The sequence below is a fragment of the Myxocyprinus asiaticus genome, chromosome 15 (assembly GCF_019703515.2).
Source record: "Myxocyprinus asiaticus isolate MX2 ecotype Aquarium Trade chromosome 15, UBuf_Myxa_2, whole genome shotgun sequence".
In the NCBI taxonomy this organism is placed as follows: Eukaryota; Metazoa; Chordata; class Actinopteri; order Cypriniformes; family Catostomidae; genus Myxocyprinus; species Myxocyprinus asiaticus.
In genome coordinates this window covers 29,444,000-29,467,078 of record NC_059358.1, presented here as the reverse complement: position 1 = coordinate 29,467,078, position 23,079 = coordinate 29,444,000, and the positions used below count along the sequence as shown (strand labels likewise).

Here is a 23,079-nt window from a genome sequence, read left to right as displayed (position 1 = left end):
ATCCCACATCCAACTTGAATGGAACGCAGCATAACCGTGTACCCTGACGAAATGAAATGTAATGCAAGCAACATTTAAATCACAAATATTATTAGATAGATTTTTCCAGGTATTATAGACCTCCTTGGTAGATTCACATGAAAAATTACTGTATAATTTTTGAATGTCTGTTCGTGAGACTTTCATTTCACAAAACAGTCATGCTGCAGTTAAAATTAGGCTTGCTTGAGCATTAAGTGTTGTTTCAATTTTTGGCTTTCGTGCATGGACATGTTTTTAAAATGTCAATTGGTATTATTCGTTAACTGCGACATAATGTATGATGCCCAAAGGTATAGGGTGTCTTATTCATTGTGAAACTGTGTTTTCTTAATGGCATGAATCACACTGAAGGCCTAGACTTTAAATGCACGGCCCGCCACTGCTAACCGGACACCCCATAGTGGGTCTGTTATCCACCAGCATATAAAACATAAATGGGATAGAACCATTTTACTCAGGCTTACTATGGATATGTCACAGCATGCAGAGGATGAGCCAATCGTGCGTGTAAGGAAGAATCAGGCCCTCCCCACACGGTATGAAGTGTATGACCTCAGTGACTTCATTCTCCCAAGGCTGGTCTCACAACCCACGTCACCACACTCTCAATCACCTCATGCACCGGATCCAGGCACAGACCAAGAGGAGGGTGCAGCTGGCATCACTCAATCATTGCTACCTCGTGAATGTCCCGATAGTCCTCTACAGTGGTCTGATGCAGAACCATAGGACTCTGAGTCTGACATCTTTAAACATGAGAATAAGATTCTCTGCCATGCCCATGATAATTTACGACAAACCCTCCAGCAGACCACGGATCAGTATGATCGGAGCTCTCTCAGCTCAAATGACAGATGCAACAGCTACAGATCTAGCTGGAGCAGCAACGGCTTAAGATACAGTCCCTTCCTCCTGCCATCCCTACACAACCCATACCTGCTCCACGCAGTTCTCCCCAAACATGGCAGGTTGATAAGCACTCTACACAAATCAGTCTGATTCTGTGAGGAAGATGTTTATTACCCTAGACCTGATATGCCTCATAGAGACAGTTATTATGCTTCATATGAGCCAGAGTCCATAATACCTCCACTATTCAACTCTGTTCAGCACCCTCACAGGCCATGCAGGGCACCAAGCCCGAGTTCTCCCCCTGAGCTAGAGCAGATTTTCCCAAGGTCCTGTCCTCACTATTCTAGATTTTGTGAATCCAAACCCTAGAGGATTCTCACGGCTGAAGCTAGCCCTAGAGAACATTCTCCCAGCTACTGCCACTGAGAGAATTAAATTTCAAATACTCACAGACCATCTCAAACTAGAGGAGGCATTTCTGGTTGTAGATTCATACAGTCATTCTCAACAGCCCTTCACAAATACCATGGCAGCACTGGATCAGCAATATTGTCAGCCTCATCAGCTCGCACTGCAACGTATAGCAGAGCTCATGGATGGTCCAGACATAGCCAGTGGCGACATTAAGGTCTTCCGATCCTTCACCCTCAAAGTTTGTTCGCTTGTCGGTATGCTGGGGCAACTGGGTAGGAAGGGCTCCTTTGAGTTACAATGTGGCTCCCATGTCTCCAGGCTCTTGGGGAAGTTGCCGCATGACCTCGGGTCTAGTTTCCAGTGCTTTGCACCTCCCCACAAGGTGCCTATCCCCACTTTTCTTGATCTCTCAGAATGGTTGGAATACAAAATCCAAGTACAAGAGGACACCTCAAGGTTTGTAGCAGTTAACCATTCCTGGACTCAAGATGGCGCCGAGTATGGCTGCTGCGTTGCCAGCTCCGACACAACATTGTAGTGTTTTGTTTGTTTTGTTTACAATTCTTATGTTTTTTGTACTGAATGTTGTCTGCCTTATTGTCTATGACAGACAAACACTTTTGGACATTGGTTCAGCAATTACACACTGCAAACTGGACTTCAAATTCCTCAATGCCGACCCGCTGTTTACAAACACGCCAGCGGAGCCCTTTGTCTGGGCTGCCCGGCCGCGGAAACGCAGGAGGAAAAGGGGAAACAGAGCCGGCGTTCTCATCAGAGTAAGACGTCGTGCAAATCGACCCCCGCTACCCAGTATTCTACTGGCAAATGTTCAGTCTTTGGATAACAAGCTCTGCGAGCTGAAAGTGCGGATCTCTTTCCAACAGAAACTTGGATGTCTGCTGAGAATCCAGATTCAGCCAATGAACCCGCGGGGTTCTCTGTGCACCGAGCGGACAGCGTGAAAGACCTCTCAGGTAAAAGCAGAGGTGGTGGTGTATGTTTTATGATCAACAAATCCTGGTGTGATCAGAGGAACGTACATTCTATCAAGTCTTTCTGCTCTCCTGATCTGGAATTTCTCATGCTTCTGTGTCGACCATTCTGGCTACCGAGGGAATTCACAGCGGTCATTATCACTGCTGTGTACATCCCGCCACAAGCCGACACAGACCGGGCACTCAAGGAACTGTACGGGATTATAAGCAAGCAGGAAACCGCGCACCCTGAGGTCATGTTCATTGTGACAGGGGACTTTAATAAAGCCAGTTTCAAATCAGTCGCACCAAAATACCACCAACATATTAGTTTTAACACACAAGGAGACCGGGCTTTGGACCATTGCTACTCTCCCTTCTGGGACGGCTACAAATCCCTCCCCCACCCACCATTTGGCAAATCGGGCCACTCTTCCATACTGCTTCTGCCCGCTTACAGGTAGAAACTGAAACAGGAAGCACCCACCCTCAGAACGATCCAGTGTTGGTCGGACCAATCAGACTCTATACTACAAGACTGTTTTGATCACGTGGACTGGGAGATGTTCCGGTCCGCCTCTGATGACGACATCGAGCTTTACGTTGATAGCGTAACGTGTTTCATCAGAAAGTGCATAGAGGACGTCGTTCCAACCAGAACAATACGGATCTATCCAAACCAGAAACCTTGGATTAATAGCGATGTTCGCACGGCACTTGATGCACGGACCTCCACTTTTAATTCCGGGAACACGGAGGAGCATAAACAAGCCAGTTATGCCCAACGTCAGATCAGCAAAACGTCAGTACAGGAACAAGATTGAAGGACAGTTTAACACCACCAACTCTAGAAGCATGTGGCAGGGAATTAACATCATCACGGACTTTAAAGGGAATAAAAACTCCGCTGCGAACACCGCTGCCTCTCTCCCGGATGAGCTAAATACTTTTTATGCTCGTTTTGAGGGAAATAACACCACCCTCATGGAGAGAGCTCTCACGGCCGAAGCTACAGAGGTTAGTTCACTCTCCGTCTCTGTAGCGGATGTAACCTGATCCTTCCGACGGGTGAATATCCGCAAAGCCGCGAGTCCAGATGGCATTCCGGGCCACGTCATCAGAGCGTGCGTGAACCAACTGGCTGGTGTTTTTACAGACATTTTCAACCTTTCCCTCTCTTTGTCTGTAGTCCCCACATGCTTTAAAATGTCCACCAATGTGCATGTTCCAAAGCAATCCAAAATAACTTGCTTAAATGACTGGCGTCCTGTTGCTCTGACCCCCATCATCAGCAAATACTTTGAGAGACTAATCGGAGATTACATCTGCTCTGTGCTGCCTCCCTCACTTGACCCATTGCAGTTTGCTTACCGCAACAACCGCTCCACTGATGATGCCATTGCATCTACACTACACACTGCTCTCTCCCACCTGGAAAAAAAGAACACTTATGTGAGAATGCTGTTTGTAGACTACAGCTCAGCATTCAACACCATAGTGCCCTCCAAGCTTGATGAGAAACTCCAGGCTCTGGGCTTCAACAGCTCGCTGTGCAGCTGGATCCTGGACTTCCTGTCAAGCAGACGCCAGGTGGTTAGAATAGGCAGCAACATCTCCTCATCATTGACCCTCAACACTGGAGCCCCGCAGGGCTGTGTTCTCAGCCCACTCCTGTATTCCCTGTACACACATGACTGTGTGGCAACACACAGCTCCAATGCCAACATTAAGTTTGCTGATGATACGACGGTGGTAGGTCTGATCACTGACAATGATGAAACAGCCTACAGGGAGGAGGTGCACACTCTGACACACTGGTGTCAGGAGCACAACCTCTCCCTCAACGTCAGTAAGACAAAGGAGCTTGTGGTGGACTTCAGGAGAAGAGATAGAGAACACAGTCCCATCACCATCAATGAAGCACCAGTGGAGAGAGTCAGCAGCTTCAAGTTCCTGAGTGTCCACATCACTGAGGAACTAACATAGTCCATCCACACTGAAGCCGTTGTGAAGAAGGCTCACCAGCGCCTCTTCTTCCTGAGATGGCTGAGGAAGTTTGGAATGAACCGCCACATCCTCACACGGTTCTACACCTGCACTGTAGAGAGCATCCTGACTGGCTGCATCTCTGCCTGGTACGGCAATAGCACCGCCCACAACCGCAAAGCACTGCAAAGTGTGGTGCGAACTGCCAGACACATCACTGGAGGTGAGTTTCCCTCCCTCCAGGACATATATACCAGGCGGTGTGTGAAAAAAGCTTGGAGGATCATCAGAGACTCCAGCCACCCGAGCCATGGGCTGTTCTCACTGCTACCATCAGGCAGGCGGTATCGCAGAATCAGGACCCGCACCAGCGACTTCATGACAGCTTCTTCCCCCAAGCAATCAGACTTTTGAACTCTTGATCTCTCACAATCAAATACATCAGCACTGCATTGCACTTTATTACTCTTATATCTCACACCGGACTGTCATAAATTATATTATTATTATATTATATTCTCTCTTAACAACTTACTATCAACTGACAGCCTGAATGTCAATACAGTACAATACAACCTACTGTACATTCTATATATACTATACATACTTTTTTATTGTATAATGTGTATTCTATATTGTGTGTATTGTATACGGTATATTGTATGTTATTATTTGTTTATTGTGTTGTGTGTAATTATGTGTATATTAGATTTTAAACTGTGTTGTAAATCTGATGTTTATTGTAAATTGTCTCATCACTGTCACGACTACTATGTTGCTCGGAACTGCACCCAAGAATTTCACACACAATTGCACTTGTGTATATGGTTGTGTGACAATAACAGTGATTTGATTTTGATTCAAGTACACCCCGTATGATCACGCAAGGTGATTAGAGACTCTAAGCCATCAGCTAAAAGTGCCACCATTCTACTTGGTACAGAGTGAGCACCTCCTGTGGCAAAGACATCATCTGTCTCCAGCCTGTTCCAACCCCCTATTGCCCATACTGTGACCACAGTAAACACTCATTGAACAATTGTAACAACTTTAAGCAACTTTCTGTTGACCACAAGCAAAACTTGATCAAGAACTGCAACAGATGCTGGCACTGTGGGAGAAATTATCAGGTTTCATAGTGTAACTTGAAAATGCACTGCAAACAGTGTAATGGAAGGCACCTGTTAGCTCTTCATGACATCAGTGTAAGGAGTACAGACACTTGAAAGACTACCACAGAGGAAGGCACTGCCACGAATGCCTGCCTTTTCAACACAATGAATGAGATACTCATTATTCGTAAACCACTTGTCAGTCGTAAGTTCCTGCTAAAGATTGTTAAGGTCATCCTCAGGAACGGGGCACACAGAATGAAAGCTTATGCCATCCTAGATGATGGTTTAGAAAGGACTATCCTTCTCCATAGTACCACTCAACAGTTAGGCCTCAAAGGTCAGCCAGAGGACCTTCCTCTTCGCACAGTAAGACAGGAATTATAAGTCCTCAACGGTGCTGCAGTGTCTTTCCATATCTCCCCTATGTCTCAGCCCAGTAAACTGTATCACATAAAAGGTGCATTCACTGCCACACAGCTAAGTTTAGCTGAACATACACACCCTGTCGAGACCTTGAGGGAGAAATATAGACACCTCAGAGGTGGTCTGCCCTGTCCTGCTCATTGGATCTGATTTCCCTCACCTCATTACTGCCGTGGGACCAATCTGCCTAGGCCCTTCATGGGGACCAGTGGCCATCAAGACTCATCTTGGCTGGACGTTACAGGGACCAGTACAACACCTACAGCATGAGGTAACTGGGCAGCAATGTCTCTTTACTTCGATCTCATCTCCAGAAACAGATCTTTTCAGACAAGTAGAGAGACTCTGGCAAATGGATGTGCTTCCCTGGCAAATTGAAAAGATTAGCACCAGACCCAGACAAGACCAGGAAGCAGTGGAACTCCTGGAGAACAAGATAGTGAGAGTAGAGGTGGACCATGTTAAGCGCTACACAACCTCTCTCTTACATGTCAAGAACATACAGCACCTGAAGTCCCCCCAGGAGGCCATTCTCCCACAGCTGCGAGCAATTGAGAGAAAACTTGCTAAAGATCCAGAGCAGGCAGCTGCCTATACCGCCAAGATCCTGAAACTGGAACGGGCAGGATATGCAGTTAAGCTGGAGCCAGGAGCTGAAACACACTTGGCCTACTCCTGGTACATCCTACATCACGTGGTCCGGCACAATGGGAAAAACAGGGTATATTCAATTGTTCATTCCAACATCAGGGCCAAAACCTTAATGAATACTTGCTCCCTGGACCTGTGCTGGGGCCATCTCTTCTAGCAGTGCTACTCAGATTCAGAGAGTATTCCATCGCCTTCAGCAGCGATGTCCAGGGGATGTTTCATTAGATCAGATTGCTCCCAGAAGACAGACCACTTCTGCAATTTCTCTGGAGAGATCTTAAAGTACAGGAACAAAACAACGTATATGAATGGCAAGTTCTTTCCTTCAGCACCACATGCAGCCTTTGCTGTGCAGTCTTTGCACTGCAGAAACATGTATTGGACCACAGCCAACCTGGGGAAAATGTCCACTATTCTGTTCTGAGGTCCTTCTACATAGATAAATGTCTGCAAAGCTTCACCTCAGTGGAGGAAGCCAAAAGTCTTGTTGACAAACTGAGGAGCTTATTAACAGAAGGTGGTTTCAAGTTGAGGCAGTGGTCCAGCAACCAACTCTCAACAATAAGCCATTTACCTCCTGAGGCCAGATCAGACAATACTGAACTTTGGATTTCACAAGGACAAATAGATAACCAAAAATCCACACTGGGGCTCCTATGGAATCATCAAACAGACACAATTTCTTATAAGTACCAGCCCATAAGAAATACTGAAACTACATTGCGCAGCATTTACAAAGTTCTGGCAAGCCAGTATGACCCCTTGAGCTATCTCATCCCTTACATTATCAGAGCTAAGTTGATAGTGCAGTGCCTGTGGGATAAAAAAGAGGCTGGGATGGCCCACACTTGCCCACAGATCTTCGGCAGACCTGGACAGAATGGGAGCCCTTGAACTGCAAAGACAGCTTGCAAATTCAATTTAGCTTTAATCCCCCCAATTCTATGCACTTTGGTGGCGCTTGGGAATGAGAGATACACTGAAACAACCCTTGATCACAGCCCTTGGTGCCCAGTCTGTCACCTTTGAGGTACTGCAAACTGTGCTGGTGGAGATTGAAGGGACCTTAAATTCCAAGCCTCTGGTTTACACATCATCTGATGTTTCCGATCTGGACCCCGTCATACCAAACTCCCTCCTCCTGGGGCGGCCAGATTCATCACTTCCTCTCATAATGTACTTGGAGTCTGAACTGATCAGCCGACATTGATGATAGTCAAGTATTGGCCGATCACTTCTGGAAGTATTTCCTGAAGTATTACCTCCCACCATCAGACTCAACAGAAGTGGCAAGATAAGAAATCAGATATCCAAGTTGGTACTATCGTTCTGATTGTTGACCCCCAGCTACCCAGATCACTCTGGCTGGTGGGTCAGGTGTCCAAGGTATTCCCTGGAGTAGACAGCAGAGTTAGAACAACCTAAATTAAGGTGGGAGAGAAACTGTACACACGCCCAGTCGCACACCTTATACAATTGCTTGCCATACCTGATTAAGGTAGAACTACTGTTAATGGCATTTAACTTGTAGGCTTTTTTGTTATTTTTTTACATTTATTTATTTATTTTTAATCCTCTTTTCTCCCAATTTGGAATGCCCAATTCCCACTACTTAGTAGGTCCTCGTGGTGGCGCGGTGACTCAACTCAATCCGCATGGTGGAGGACAAGTCTCAGTTGCCTCCGCTTCTGAGACAGTCAATCCGTGCATTTTATCACGTGGCTCGCTGTGCATGACACCGCAGAGACTCTGCATGTGGAGGCTCATGCTATTCTCCGTGATCCACGCGCAATTTACCATTCGCCCCATTGAGAGCGAGAACCACTAATCACGACCACAAGGAGGTTACCCCATGTGACTCTACCCTCCCTAGCAACCGGGCCAATTTGGTTGCTTAGGAGACCTGGCTGGAGTCACTCAGCACAGGCTTTTTTGTTATTGTACATAATTCCTAATGGAAATCTGGGGCGGATGTAAAAAAAAGCCATTGTTATTGTTTTACTAATATGTTTTTCTTAGTCTTATTGTGCCACTTCTAGGCTGGTCCGCACACAGCATCCTCCAGATCACTCAATCACCATTCAGAAAGTGACGCGCTGTGATCAGTTCCGCCCCTAAGTTCATTTGAGTCCAGTCGAATGGGATGCAGACAGATGCAAACTTTACTGATATAATTAATCTTTGCTAAAAGTTGTGTGCATGACTGTTAAGTAAGTAGAATGTATTCAGTTTGTTTTATATCATACTGTGGTGGTGGGGGCATGGTTGAGAACCATCTTGTGAATGGAGAGCAAGATCAGGAGATGAGAATGGTAAGGATCATCACCTGGCAATGATTGTCTCAAACTGCTGTTTGTCATTATAGTGAGAGTGGAGACGGGTTTTCAGAGCGAGCCGTTGCTCAACCAAGCCCCCACCACCACACAGATATACGCTGTTCTTATTCCCTGTTTATTAACGTTTTGGACTGTTTATGGGGACAAATGAAAGCACATGCGAGCTGTATGCTAGTGATGAACCTGTACAAGCTTGTAAACCTGTTTCATGTATATTTGCATAGTGTTTTCCTCACAAATATTGTTAATATACTTAAGAGATATATATTATGTGCCATTTATCCAGGAAAGTGGTATATTTATACATATTTTTGAGCTGTAAACATCATATATATAATGGCACATTTTCTCTTTTATTATTTATTAATCATTTGTATTCTTAATCTATTTGAGTTTAGTAATTGCTGTTATTATATTTATTGTGATTATGTTACACTTATGCTTTGCATTATATTTTCTATCTTAGAGAAAACCACTCAAATATGCATATACAAGCAAACTAAGCTCAACTGCATCATTGTATTGAGTGTGGTGACAAAAAATTGGTTATTCCCGAACCCCATCAGCTCTTCATTGAAGTCTCTAACCGGACACCCCATAGAGGACCTGTTATCCACCGGCATATAAAACATAAATGGGATAAACCATTTTTTCAATGAGATTTCCCTCTGGATTTTCCTATGGGTTTTTACAATTGAAGTTTTGGATTAAATAAAATAAGGTCTGTGGTAAACATTACTTGAAGACACATGGACATTTTGTTTTTAAGCTATACTGAAGCAACATACTTCACCTAGCATACAAACAATTCACCTAGTTCCTCATTTATAAAAATACAAAAAATATAAATGCGGTTACAGTAAGGCACTTCCAACGGAAGTGAATGGGGCCAGTCCATACACATTAAAATATACACTGTTTCAAAAATATAGCCACAAGAGTAAAAATTATATGTGTTAACAAGATTTCAGTGTGATAAAGTTGCTTACTAACCTTGTCTGTTTAAAGTTATATCCAATATTACAACTGCGCTGCCATGCAACGAAACCCTGTAATCCTGGTATTGGATATAACTTTACACAGATTAGCTTAGTAAGCGACTTTATTACTCTAAAACCACATTAACACATTAATGTTTAAATCTTGTGGCTTTACTTTTGACACAATGAGTATTTTAGCATTTATGGACTGGCCCCTTTCACTATCAAAGGAACTGCCATACTGAGCTTTTTCATTATTATCAAACAAAGGATGAGTCAATATTATTTTTTTGTGGTAATCAACATCAAAATCAAATCAAATCCCTTTACTGTCACTCAACCATATACACAAGTGCAACAGTGGGTGAAAGTCTTGGGTGCAGTTCCAAAAATAAGTCTGATTGCTTGGGGCAAGAAGCTGTCATGAAGTCGGCTGGTGCAGGTTCTGATGCTGCGATACCGCCTGCCTGATGGTAGCAGTGAGAGCAGCCCATGGCTTGGGTGGCTGGAGTCTCTGATGATCCTCGTATAGATGTCCTGGATGGAGGGAAGCTCACCTCCCATGATGTGTCTGGCAGTTCGCACCACCCTTTGCAGGGCTTTGCGGTTGAGGGCGGTGCTGTTGCCATACCAGGCAGTGATGCAGCCAGTCAGGATGCTCTCTACAGTGCTGGTGTAGAACCGTGTGAGGATGTGGTGATTCATTCCAAACTTCCTCAGCCATCTCAGAAAGAAGAGGCACTGGTGAGCCTTCTTCACAACGGCCTCAGTGTGGATGGACCATGTGAGTTCCTCAGTGATGTGGACACCGAGGAACTTGAAGCTGCTGACTCTCTCTACTGGTGCTCCATTGATGGTGATGGGGCTGTGTTCTCTGTCTTTTCTCCTGAAGTCCACCACAAGCTCCTTGGTCTTATTGATGTTGAGGGAGAGGTTGTGCTCCTGACACCATTGTGTCAGAGTGTGCACCTCCTCTCTGTAGACTGTTTCATCATTGTCAGTGATCAGACCTACCACCGTCGTATCATCAGCAAACTTAATGATGGCATTGGAGCTATGTGTTGCCACACAGTCATGTGTGTACAGGGAATACAGGAGTGGGCTGAAAACACAGCCCTGCGGAGCTCTAATGTGGAGGGTGAGTGATGAGGAGATGATGCTGCCCATTCTAACCACCTGGTGTCTGCTTTACAAAAAGTCCAGGATTCAGCTGCACAGTGAGCTGTTTAAGCCCAGAGCCCGGAGTTTCACATCAAGCTTGGAGGGCACTATGGTGTTGAATGCTGAGCTGTAGTCCACAAACAGCATTCTCACATATGTGTGCCTTTTTTCCAGGTGGGAGAGAGCAGTGTGTAGTGTAGATGCAATGGCATCATCAGTGAAGCGGTTGTTGCGATAAGCAAATTGCAGTGAGTCCAGTGAGGCAGGCAGCACAGAGCAGATGTAATCTCTGATTAGCCCCTCAAAGCATTTGCTGATGATGGGGGTCAGAGAAACCGGACGCCAGTCATTTAAGCAAGTGATTTTGGATTGCTTTGGTACAGGCACAAGGGTGGACGTTTTAAAGCATGTGGGGACCACAGACAAGGAGAGGGAAAGGTTGAAAATGTCTGTAAATACACCAGCCAGCTGGTTCACGCACGCTCTGATAACGCGGCCCAGAATGCTGTCTGGACCCGCAGCTTTACAGATATTCACCCGTCAGAAGGATCGGGTTACATCCGCTACAGAGATGGAGAGTGAACTAACCTCTGTTGCTTCGGCCCCGGGAGCTCTCTCTGCAAGGGCGGTGTTGTTTCCCTCGAAACGAGCATAAAAAGTTTAAGCTCATCTGGGAGAGAGGCAGCAGTGTTCAGGGCGGAGTTTTTATTCCCTTTGAAGTCTGTGATGATATTAATTCCCTGCCACATGCTTCTAGAGTCGGTGGTGTTGAACTGTCCTTCAATCTTGTCTCTACTGGCATTTAGCTGCTCTGATAGTTTTGTGGAGGGCATAACTGGCTTGTTTATGCTCCTCCGCTTTCCCGGAATTAAAAGCAGATTAAGTGCCGCACGAACATCGCTGTTAATCCACGGTTTCTGGTTAGGGTAGATCCGTATTGTTTTGGTCGGCACTACATCATCTATGCACTTCCTGATGAAACATGTTATGGTATCAGTGTAGACCTCGATGTCGTCATCAGAGGCGGACCGGAACATCTCCCAGTCCACGTGATCAAAACAGTCCTTTAGCATATAATCTTACTGGTCTGACCAGCGCTGGATCATTCTGAGGGCGGGTGCTTCCAGTTTCAGTTTCTGCCAGTAAGCAGGCAGAAGGAGAACGGAAAAGTGGTCCGATTTGCCAAATGGTGGGTGGGGGATGGATTTGTAGCCATCCCGGAAGGGAGAGTAGCAATGGTCCAAAACACGGTTCCCTTGTGTGTTGAAACTGATGTGTTGGTAATATTTCGGTGCTGTTGACTTGAAGTTGACTTTGTTAAAGTCCCTTTAAAGCTTACACAATGAACGCATCCTCAGGGTGCGCAGTTTCCTGCTCACTTATAATCCCATACAGTTCCTTGAGTGCCCGGTCTGTGTCGGCTTGTGGGGGGATGTACAAAGCTGTGATAATGACCGCTGTGATTTCCCTCGGTAGCCAGAACGGCCGGCACAGAAGCATGAGTAATTCCAGATCTGGAGAGAAGAAAGACTTGATAGAATGTACGTTCTTCCGATCACACCATGATTTGTTGATCATAAAACATACACTACCACCTCTGCTTTTACCTGAGAGGTCTTTCACTCTGTCCGCTCGGTGCACTGAGAACCCCATGGGTTCAATGGCTGAGTCTGGAATCTCTGCAGACATCCAAGTTTCCGTAAGGCAGATCTGCGGCCGGGCTGCCCAGACAAAGGGCTCCGCTTTCATGTTTGAAAACAGTGGGTCGGTATTGAGGTATTTAAAGTCCAGTTTTCGGTGTGCTATTGAATAACAGTGTCCAAAAGTGTTTGTCTACTGTAGACAATAAGGCAAATGACATCCAAGATGAAAAAACACAAGAATTGTAGACAAAACAAACAAAAAACTGCAATACTGGGTCGGAACTCACAGCGCAGCAGCCATACTCGGTGCCATCTTGAAGCTTAACATTTTGCCACAAATGCTGTTAATTAAGCCTTACTTGTATTGAACCCAGGAATTTTCCTTTAAAGTTGAACAACCAATATTTACAAGATAATCAAAATGCCCCCTCTTTGAGTGTAAATAAATGTGTGTGTTTGCTTTGTCTCTGAGAGTTTAATTCAGATGGAAACAGAATGGAGAACAGAGGACATGAGGAAGTGATTTTAGAGATAAGATGCAAGCCAATAACAGGCAACTCCAACCCCAGTCTGATTTGACTGTACAAGTAGGAGATAGACTGAATGATTAGATAGTGAGACTGTGGATGCATGTCTATGTATGTGTGTAAAGTGCAAAATAGGAGGAAAAGGGGGAGATGGAAAGTGGAACAGTTTGATAATGAGCAAGGGCTATACTGAAACAGAATGAACACCACATGGGGAGAAAAGTGAGAGGGGGAACATGATGTATCTAGAGGGAGAAAAGAGAAACATCTTGACTGAAGGAATCATGTGGTTCTTGTTAAGTTTCAGCTGTGGTATTAATGGATAAACTGTAAGTGGTAATGAGTCACAGTAAAAAAGCCAAACATGACCTACATTTACGTCTTCACCCAAATTAATTTAGGCTCATCTGCACCATTACTCACCCCTTCATCAGACGTATGGGTGTGTGTGTTTGTGTGAGCAAGCTGAAAAAAGAACATATTCCCTTTGTGGTGCCTTTTCATATATCTGGATTTGTCAGTCACTGTGTGAGTGAAGCATTGTGGATGAGAGGGTGTGCGATTGTGTGTGGTATTCAAGGCATATAAGCGTGTAAACCTATGTGCTGGTGGCATGTGTTTTGGGGTTATGTGAGTCCCCAGAGTGGAGTATCACTTACCCTGCTAAATTCTTGGCAAGAGGAGTGAGATGCAGAAAGAGAGAGTGGACGAGAGGGAGGGAAAGAGAGAGAAATGTAAAATGAAACCTAAATTCCTCTTTCAAAGTGCACAGGAATATTTATGCCCTCATTGCCAAGCACCTCTCCTTATTCTCCTCAACTCTCTCTCTCACTCTCTCTTTCTCTCTCTCTCCCCCTCTTTCTTTTCTTTGTCTCTCGTCCTTTTCTCCATCTTTGTCATTCCCCATTGGGCTTTGATCTCATTCTCTCACTCATCCTCTTTTCACTGGGCCTGCACAAAGTAATAAAAAATGACCTAAGCACAAAAGAACAAAAGATAAGTGGGTGGGAATGAAAATGAGTAAGTTGAAGAGGGGGGAAACGGGGGATGAGAACACAAGTTAGGAGTGAGAGAGTGTTTAGTGTCATGGCCACCCAGGACAGGCAAGATATTGTAAATGTGTACCAGGAAACATCAATTCCCCATTTTACCTGTTTCCACAAACACTTAAGTACAATGTGCGTTTCGTAAGCAAGTAAAGTACAACAGGGCTAAAGGCCTTAAGGTGTGCCTAGCCCCGTTATATGCGACATATTCCTTTAACAACTAATGGGGTGGTATTGTTTAATATGCCATTCCAAGATGCATATTTAGTTTATTAGTGTTTTTGCTTGGCGCAATGTGGGATATTAGATAATCCGCAGATAGCATAAATCTCTGATTTACTGCCCTGCAGCAAAGAGTTAATATCTAAACACAACTACAAAGGCAGAGACAGCAGTTGATCCCGAAAAGCGGGAGATTTAGACGGCGATAAGCAAGACATATATCTCCATTAATATGAGATTGTAATGATGACTATCGCCTGTTGTTGTACGAAGAGAAACATGTGTGGACATGAAGCTATTGTGTGAACACAAGCGGCAAGGTGTGTGATGTGTGACGCATCGCTCCGCGCTATCTCTGTCAAGTGCTTGTAATACAAGCGCGTGCTTTGTCAACAACCCTTAAGCGGGGGCGCGACCCCAGTGGGCAACATTTATTTCTGTTAACGGAAAGGAAACTCCTACAGTGCGACAACAATTTGTGTCTAACATATAGAACTAATAATTGTAAAACTTAAGCGTGTGTGTGTGTGTGTGCGTGCGTGTGTGTGTGTGCAGCAAATATTTGGAACGTGTGTGTGTCTGGGAAGCGCGCGCGGTCCTGGCTGTCACCCGGGTAAGCCGCGCATTTAAATTTCCTGTTCGATGTGGCGCGGAAGACCATCCATCAAAAGTAAATGGTTAACGACTTCTTTGTACCACTCACATTCATCATCCAGTCTCCATGGCCCACGTCTTCATTAGAGACCCAAAATTCGCCCCAACCCCCTCCATATGACCCAGTCCTCCGCTCCTTTCTTCCGCTTCGACAGCAGGGGGGAGACTAAAGACTCTCTGGGACTCCGCTGCAACCTCCTGGCCTCTGCTAGTTCACCTTTTGTGGCTGCACCATTCTCTTCACCACCCGCAAGAAGACCCTTGTACCTCCCTCAGTGTGAAACAGGGATGACTTTATCTGAAGTGGAGGCAGATCCAGTTACAGGTGCTGGAAGTGTGTGGCGGTACTTTGGATAACCAGAGCTGTTAAAATGTGCGTGGCAAGGTGTTTTGATTTATCCACGTGTATATAGGACTGCCAGCCTATACATTTGTTTGTCCAACAGTTAGCTGTTGACAGTTCGTTCATCTGTCACACAGTGTGAGTGCGAGTGCACTAGCATACACAAATGAATGAAGAAAAAAAAATAAAAAATACAACGCCGGTATTCTTTTGAATTGTACTTTAAGAAACAAATTCGTAGACACCTCGAGGAATCCCATGAAAAAAAAAAAAATCCTAGTGGAAAACTAATTCTCATGGGCGTCTTCGAACGCGCTCGTATTTTAAATGAGGCGTGGTATGGGCGGGGCTCGTCCATCTTCTCTAATAATCATTGGTGCATTGATATGACAGGAATACAGAGGGCGTGGTTTGCCCAAGAAGGGGCGTGTGCGCTTGCGGATCAAGTGTGATAACTGGCCCAAATGTACTATTCAACCTATTCACCACAAGATATAACGTTTTGAAGACGTGCTTTGATGAATGTCTGAGACGGGAAAAAAAGCTAATCTTGTCAACGTTGGAAGACAGAGAGAGCAATATAAAGGTAGAAAAAGGAGGAAAATCACAGTTTGACTTTATCAGTGGGAACAGTGCTTTGGGAATCACAGTTGCAGGTGGTTCAAGGACTATCACGAGCGAGAGAACGCAAGATGGATCGCAAAATTCCTGATTTTGCTGGCACTTGGAAGATGAAAAGTTCCGAGAACTTCGAGGAGCTTCTCAAAGCATTGGGTGAGTATTATAAATGACGCTGCTGCAGACGCGCGCGCATGGAGAGTGCGCAAAGGTGACTTATTATCAGATCTAAATGCGCTGGCTTTGCGCCACAGTCCATCAAAGTCATCTCTCTGTGTGTGAGAGAGAGTGTGTATGTTTAGAATTGGATGGTATAATAGGACGAGGCTTGGTACACGCACTTACTTAAATAACCTAAAGCAGTGGTTCCCAACCCTGTTCCTGGAGGCCCCCCAACACTACACATTTTTTATATCTCCCTAATCAAACACACCTGATTCAACTCATCAGCTCGTTAGTGGAGATGCCAAGACCTGAATTGGGTGTGTCAGAAAAGGGAGATATACAAAATGTGCAGTGATGGGGGGCCTCCAGGAACAGGGTTGGGAACCGCTGACCTAAAGAGAACTTGAGAAAAGGTCGCGAGCCCACTCATTCAGTCCTGAAAAATAAAATCAAAGAAGTTTTGCTTCTTTTTCCTGACCTATATTATACATATAAACTTGTTTAGACTAGTGCTTAAACTATCGTCCAGTCGTTTACAACATAATTTTTGTGTGCTGGAGAGACGGGAATTCAAGACATCGCGCAGCAAATAAGTCACTTTCAATATGTGCGTGAGTAAATTGAAAATGTGTGTCGACATGTCAGTACACCAGCTGTCGTTTTCAACTAAATAGGAAATTCATGTTTAAATATTTACCATTATTCACGCCAGAACGATCAGAGCTTGTCTATGGTTTGCCGGTTTGACTGACGTCCCAATTAATGAGGGCACCGCTGCCACCCAAACACCACTCTTCAACAGTCTGTGTCGAACAAAAGAAGCAAATTCCCTGAGAAAGAAGAGTGGGTAAAAAGAATGATGAAATGAAGCAAACAGGTTAAAGAAGCCGGAGAGGGAGCACAATAGAAAAATGTGTGTGTGTGTTTGTGTGTGTGTGTGGGCAGGTTTAAGTGGTTTGAGGACTTTTTTTTTTTAGGTTACAAACTGGTAATTACAAGGGTATTATGCTATAAATGTGGTTTATGAGGACATTTCTAGTGTCCCCATAATTTAATCCTTATTAATACTTATGAGCTATAATGTCTTTTGCAAAGAGAGTGTTTTTATGTGTGGATGTGTTTCTAATAGATTTAAATGTCACTTTCTTGTGTTTATCTCAATTTTAGTGTTGTGGTTTTGTGTGTGCTAATGGTTAATGGCCTAATTTGTGAATAAAAATTTAATTTGAGTAATTGTTCATTTGTTTGCGTGTCTCTGCCTGTGTGTGTGTCTACGTTTTGGCCTCCGTCTTGTCTACTTTCATGTGTATATATTTACCCTTGGTGACTGGTGGGAATGTGTGAGAGGTGAGCAGTGTGAAATTCTATTCGATGCAGAGAGGCGCGCGCGCGCGCACACACACACACACACACACACACACACACACACACACACACGCACACACACACACACACGCCTCTTTACACCTAGCTTCCTATCTCTGGGTTGCTGTTCATGCCCTTTTTTATTTTCTTGTCAATTCTCTTGTCCTCCTTCAACATATGCTTTCTTTCATTGTTCCCTCTGCCCTTCCCTACATCTACACTGCGCTCTATCCATTTCCTGTCAGGAAGGTTTAATAGATTACAGCATCCCCTGTGGTTGGTTGAATAACTTCCCCCTCTCAATGCATTCAAACACCCACCCACACGCAGACCTTGGAAGCTGTAATAGTGAGGAATTCTTATAGATGCAATGGTTTTCATGCTAACAATTTTTTATTTACTCTTTCACTAATCCTAAATTTGCCAGAAATCTGTTTACATTAAAGTAATGTTCCAGGTTAAGTACAAGTTATGGTCAATCAACAGCATTTGTGGCATAATATTGATTACCACAAAAACAATTTTCAACTTGTTTCTCGTTTATAGAAAAAAACATAAACATTATATGTGTTATCAGAACTTTTAGTTTGATAAAATCACTTACTAACCTCATCAGTGTAAAGTTATATCCAATATTATAACTTTGTTGCCATGACGCTAGAATTCTGGTAAAGCGTGTAAGCAATTTTATCACACTAAAATTGAGATTTTATCACTCTCAAATCATGTTGACATTTATAATATTAATGTCTTTTTGGTATAATTTTGAAATAACATGTGTTTAAGTGTTTATGGATTGGCCCCATTCACCTTCATTGTGAGAGCCTTACTGTAACTGTGATTTCTTAAATAAACAAGGTCAAGTTGAAAATATTTTCCATGATAATTGAAATTATGCTACAAATGCTGTTGACTTAGCTTAACTTGTACTGAATCTTAATTATTCCTTTAATAGATTTAAATCAAAACATAATTTGAAAAAAGCATTTAAAATATTCAGGAGAACTTTAAATGTCCTCACAAGTTAGTTTTTAATTCACTATATTTGTGAGGATATTTCCAATGAGCCAAAGCTCATTGCAAAACTCTGTTTGAAATGAAGTATTTAAAGGGTTTGTTGGTTAGTTCACCCAAAAATGAAAATTCTCTAATCATTTACTCATCCTCATGCCATCCCTGATGTGTATGACTTTGTTTCTCCTGCAGAACACAAATTAAGATTTTTAGAAGAATATTTCAGCTCTGTAGGTTCAAAATTTTGAAGCTCAAAAAGCACATAAAGGCAGCATAAAAGTAATCCATACGACTCCTGTGGTTAAATCCATGTCTTCAGAAGCGATATGATAGTTGTGGATTAGAAACAGATCAATATTTAAATACTTTTTTACTATAAATTCTCCTCCCTTTCCAGTAGGTGGCGATATGTACAAATAATGCAAATCGCCAAAAACAAAAGAAGAAGAATGTGAATAACTTACAATCTAATATTGGAGGAATGTTATATTTAAGAGTAGTTATTTATCACTGAACCAAGCATTGAAGTGTATTTATGTGTTGAAGGCTAAGTTTGTGTGCATAATTTCAAACCCTATTTAAAATATTGATAGCATGTGTTTATTATAATACCTTTTATTTTTCTGGCTGCTCCAGTTTGTCAGATGGGTTTCCCTCTGTGGTATTAATGGTGATGTCATCAAACAGTGCCGGTGGAGAGCACAGATGTGTGGAACGCAGCCAGCCTTAATAACATCACTCTCTCCCCTGATCTGTCCAACCACTTGACACAGATATATAGAAATGAGTTTCCCTGTCTTTAAACTCTATAAATCAGGATCTCCCCTAAACCTCAATGGATGCTGGTGTAACACAGTACTCAGTCACCATCTTACTGACTATGCTTCAGGAGATCATTCTGAGAGCAGTATTGTGACTGTATGTTCATGTATGTTTTTTCAGGTGTGAACGTGATGCTGCGTAAGATTGCGGTTGCCGCAGCATCAAAGCCATCTGTTGAGATTACGCAGGATGGAGAAACACTGTCTATCAAAACCTCCACCTCTGTTAGGACCACCCATGTCACCTTCACTGTGGGACAGGAGTTTAATGAGGCCACTGTGGATGGACGACCCTGCACGGTATAGAAACACATAAAGACAAAAAAACATTTAATTTATACTACATTTCTCTCTGCCTGTGAGTAGCTGATATGAAATACTTAGAGGAAGTTGACGTGTTATGTGGTGTGGCATGATAAATTATAATTATTTTTATAATTATAATACATGCAGTTTTTATAAACTCATAGTGAAAAACATTCATGGTGGAAACTTGGTGACCAGTCTCAGGACCTAAAATATACACTTTCTCTTATAAAATTAAAGGGATAGTTCACCCAAAAATGTCATCATTCAATCATGTTGTTCCAAACCCATATGACTTTTGTTCTTCTGTGGAACACAAAAGGAGATGTTAGGCAGAATGACAGCCTCAGTCACCATTCACTTTAATTGAGTGGGAAAAAAAGATGCAATGAAAGTGAATGGTGACTGAGGTTAACATTCTCCCTAACATCTCCTTTTGTGTTCCACAAAAGAAAGAAAAGCATACAGGTATGGAACAACATGAGAACGAGTGAATGATTGTGAATTTTCATTTTTGGGTGAACTTCCCTTTAACCAAAAATACTGATGTTGATAAAACAAGTCCAAGGATGTGTTATGCACCAATTACCCCTATGTTTTCCTTTTTCAAAACTTTCTAAAACCTCTGAGATTTGTGTGTAATCAATCCTGATCTCTAATGTGGACTCAATCACACCCTACATCTCAGAGGAACTATCAAACTGGATACACACCCATTTCTTCAACCTTCATCTCTGTAACTCCCATTCTCATGGCACGGATCTGTTTCTCACTCTTTCCGTCTCACAGTCACACACGCTAAAACAGAGCAAAGAAAAGACTCATTCGTGCTCCAAATAAATGTAAAACTCGAAAAATGCATGCTCTATTTGTTTACCTTAATATACAGTATTTATCTGTTTCTGTCTCTCTCAGAGCTTTCCTCGCTGGGAAACAGACAGCAAGATTAGTTGTGAGCAGACTTTGCAGAAGGGTGAGGGTCCAAAAACCTCATGGACCAGGGAGATAACCAACGACGGTGAACTGATTCTGGTAAGACATTCCAATTTTTTGGAAAGTGATTTATCCCAACTATTATGTGTTGTCCATTTAAATTGTCAGCCTTGTTGAATCACATAAGCATAATTCGTAGATCATATTCTTCCTGTTAATAGTCTTTTTCCTGCTTTTTTTTGGCAGACCATGACCGCAGATGATGTGGTGTGCACAAGAGTTTATGTCCGAGAGTGAATGTATGAGGAAAAAGGAAGAAATCCCTACAGATCACTCACTCTCCTCATTAACCACAATGACAGTGATTTCATATTATCTGTTTCCTTTATCCATAATATCTTCTTTCATGCTTTTTTGGTTGACAATGTATTTGAATAATACATCAGAGAGCCATGCAAATTATCATTTGATTTCACTCCTGTTATCCACAAAACAAGTTTGACTTTATGGGTTTTTTTGGTAACACTTTACAATTAGGTTTCATTTGTTAAAATTAGTTAACAACATTAGTTAACGTGAACTAACAATGAACAATACTTTTACAGCATTTATTAATCTTTGTTAATGGTAATTTCAACATATACTAATACATTTTTTTTTAATTAAAAGTTGTATTAATGCACTATTAACTACAGTAACATGAAATAACAATGAACAAATTTATTTTTATAAACTAACATGAACAAAGATTGATAAATGCTATAATATTATGTTGTTCAATTGTTAGTTCATAATACCCACTGCATTAACTAATGTTAACGAATGGAACCTTATTGTAAAGAGTGTGGGGGTGGGGGGCTGACTGGTCAGTAAGCAAATAATTCAGTTCAAAAGCACTTTTAAGGGTTGGTTTGCAAATAGCTTTGCTTTTAATCCAGGGTCAGAGCTAAATCTAATGCCTGGAAGCCTGCCTTTGGTAAGCCAGTCTGTCATAATTATAGTTACCCACTGAAAAATATCTTTTAAAATATCAGTAACAATGGGAGTGTCTATGTATGATATGCGGTCTTAACATGTTTTTTATGTAGCTTGGTCAGTCAGTCTTTTTTAATCTTATCAATTGTGATTATTGTCCCCTAAATCTCAAACTCCACCCTTTCCATCTCTAATGTTTTGTATATATTTTACGAAAACCTGAATCTCAGGTTTCAGAATCCTTTTCATTTTGTCTTTTATATAAACAAATTCAGAGGTCATTACTCATAACTGTGCATGAATAATAAAGTTTAATGCCAAGACCATGTGTTTTTATCATTGTAATTCAATAGCACTGATCCCACAAAATTTACTGGTGAATACATGATGTCAATGGAATGAATGTCAGTTGATTTTATATGTAAAGGTGAAGTGTGTAATTTTTGTGCCACTTGCGGCACCAAATGTATTTTTCAAAAATAATGACTGCTCTCAAACAGGTTTCTTGACACTTGTTCCCATCTGCTATTGGTTGAGCCAGTGTTGCTGTATTAGGATGATCGGAATGCTCATCAAACAGAGCAATGTTTTGATAGTGCCACCGAGTGCACCGTTTACACTTTTCTGGGGAAATCAGCCTTTGAAAGGCTTAATTATAGTTGTCTCTGCATATTAAGCTGGCAGAAAGTATTTAAACATTGAAAAATTTTACTCTTAACCTTTAAATAATATGGTATGATTTGAAATTGCCCTGACCATTTTAACAAACCTACTCTCCTGTCTCCTCTCTCCCACTCACTTTTCTCACATAGACACACTGGTGGGTTTCTTATTTTAGTATTTCTGTCAGCTGCCTGTAACTAGAATAACTTGTATGTCCCTCTCTACCCATTTATTTATCCCTCTTAATTTTTCCATCTCAGTCTCTCTCTCTATCTTTCTCTCTCTCTCTCTCACCTCTTTCCCATCACTATGACTCTTTATGTGTCTCTGATTCCTCTAAATTAGTTTGGAAATAATGAATCTCCCTTCTTCACTTCTGTTGTTCTAATCACTGTTCATATGAGTTGAATGTACATGTATTTGTAATGTAGAAATGAGTGGAAAACACCCACAAGTCATCAAAGAAGTTTCCGCAATAAGCTGATCTTCCAGCAAAAACATTAATGGGATAGTTTTTTCCAAGAATGAAAATTCTGTCATTTACTCACCCTCATGTTTTTCATGTGACTTTTTCTATTCCATGTGACACCTAAGAAGATGCTAGGCAGAATGTTCAGGAAGCCCTTTTTCATATAATAAAAATAGATGGTGACCACGGCTGTTGAGCTCCAAAAAGGACAAAAAAACACCACAAAATTAGTCCATGTGACTCATGCTGTATATTCTAAGCCATACAATAGCTTTGCGTACAGAGCAGGCTGAAATGTACCTTATTGGCTGAAAATCTTCATCTCAAAGCTATTGTATGACTTCAGAAGACTTGGAATACATCGCACAATTCTTAAGG

The 23,079-nt window shown here is 42.5% G+C and overlaps 1 protein-coding gene across 1 annotated transcript; it reads left to right on the top strand.

Moving 5' to 3' along the window:
- The first annotated feature begins 15,839 nt into the window (after window positions 1-15,839).
- Window positions 15,840-21,892, top strand: LOC127452970 (cellular retinoic acid-binding protein 2-like). The gene is made up of 4 exons (XM_051718912.1): window positions 15,840-16,146; window positions 19,477-19,655; window positions 20,577-20,693; window positions 20,841-21,892. Exons 1-4 carry the CDS (start codon window positions 16,065-16,067, stop codon window positions 20,889-20,891), a joined length of 429 nt encoding a protein of 142 aa, XP_051574872.1. The 5' UTR covers window positions 15,840-16,064; the 3' UTR covers window positions 20,892-21,892.
- The last annotated feature ends 1,187 nt before the right edge of the window (window positions 21,893-23,079 follow it).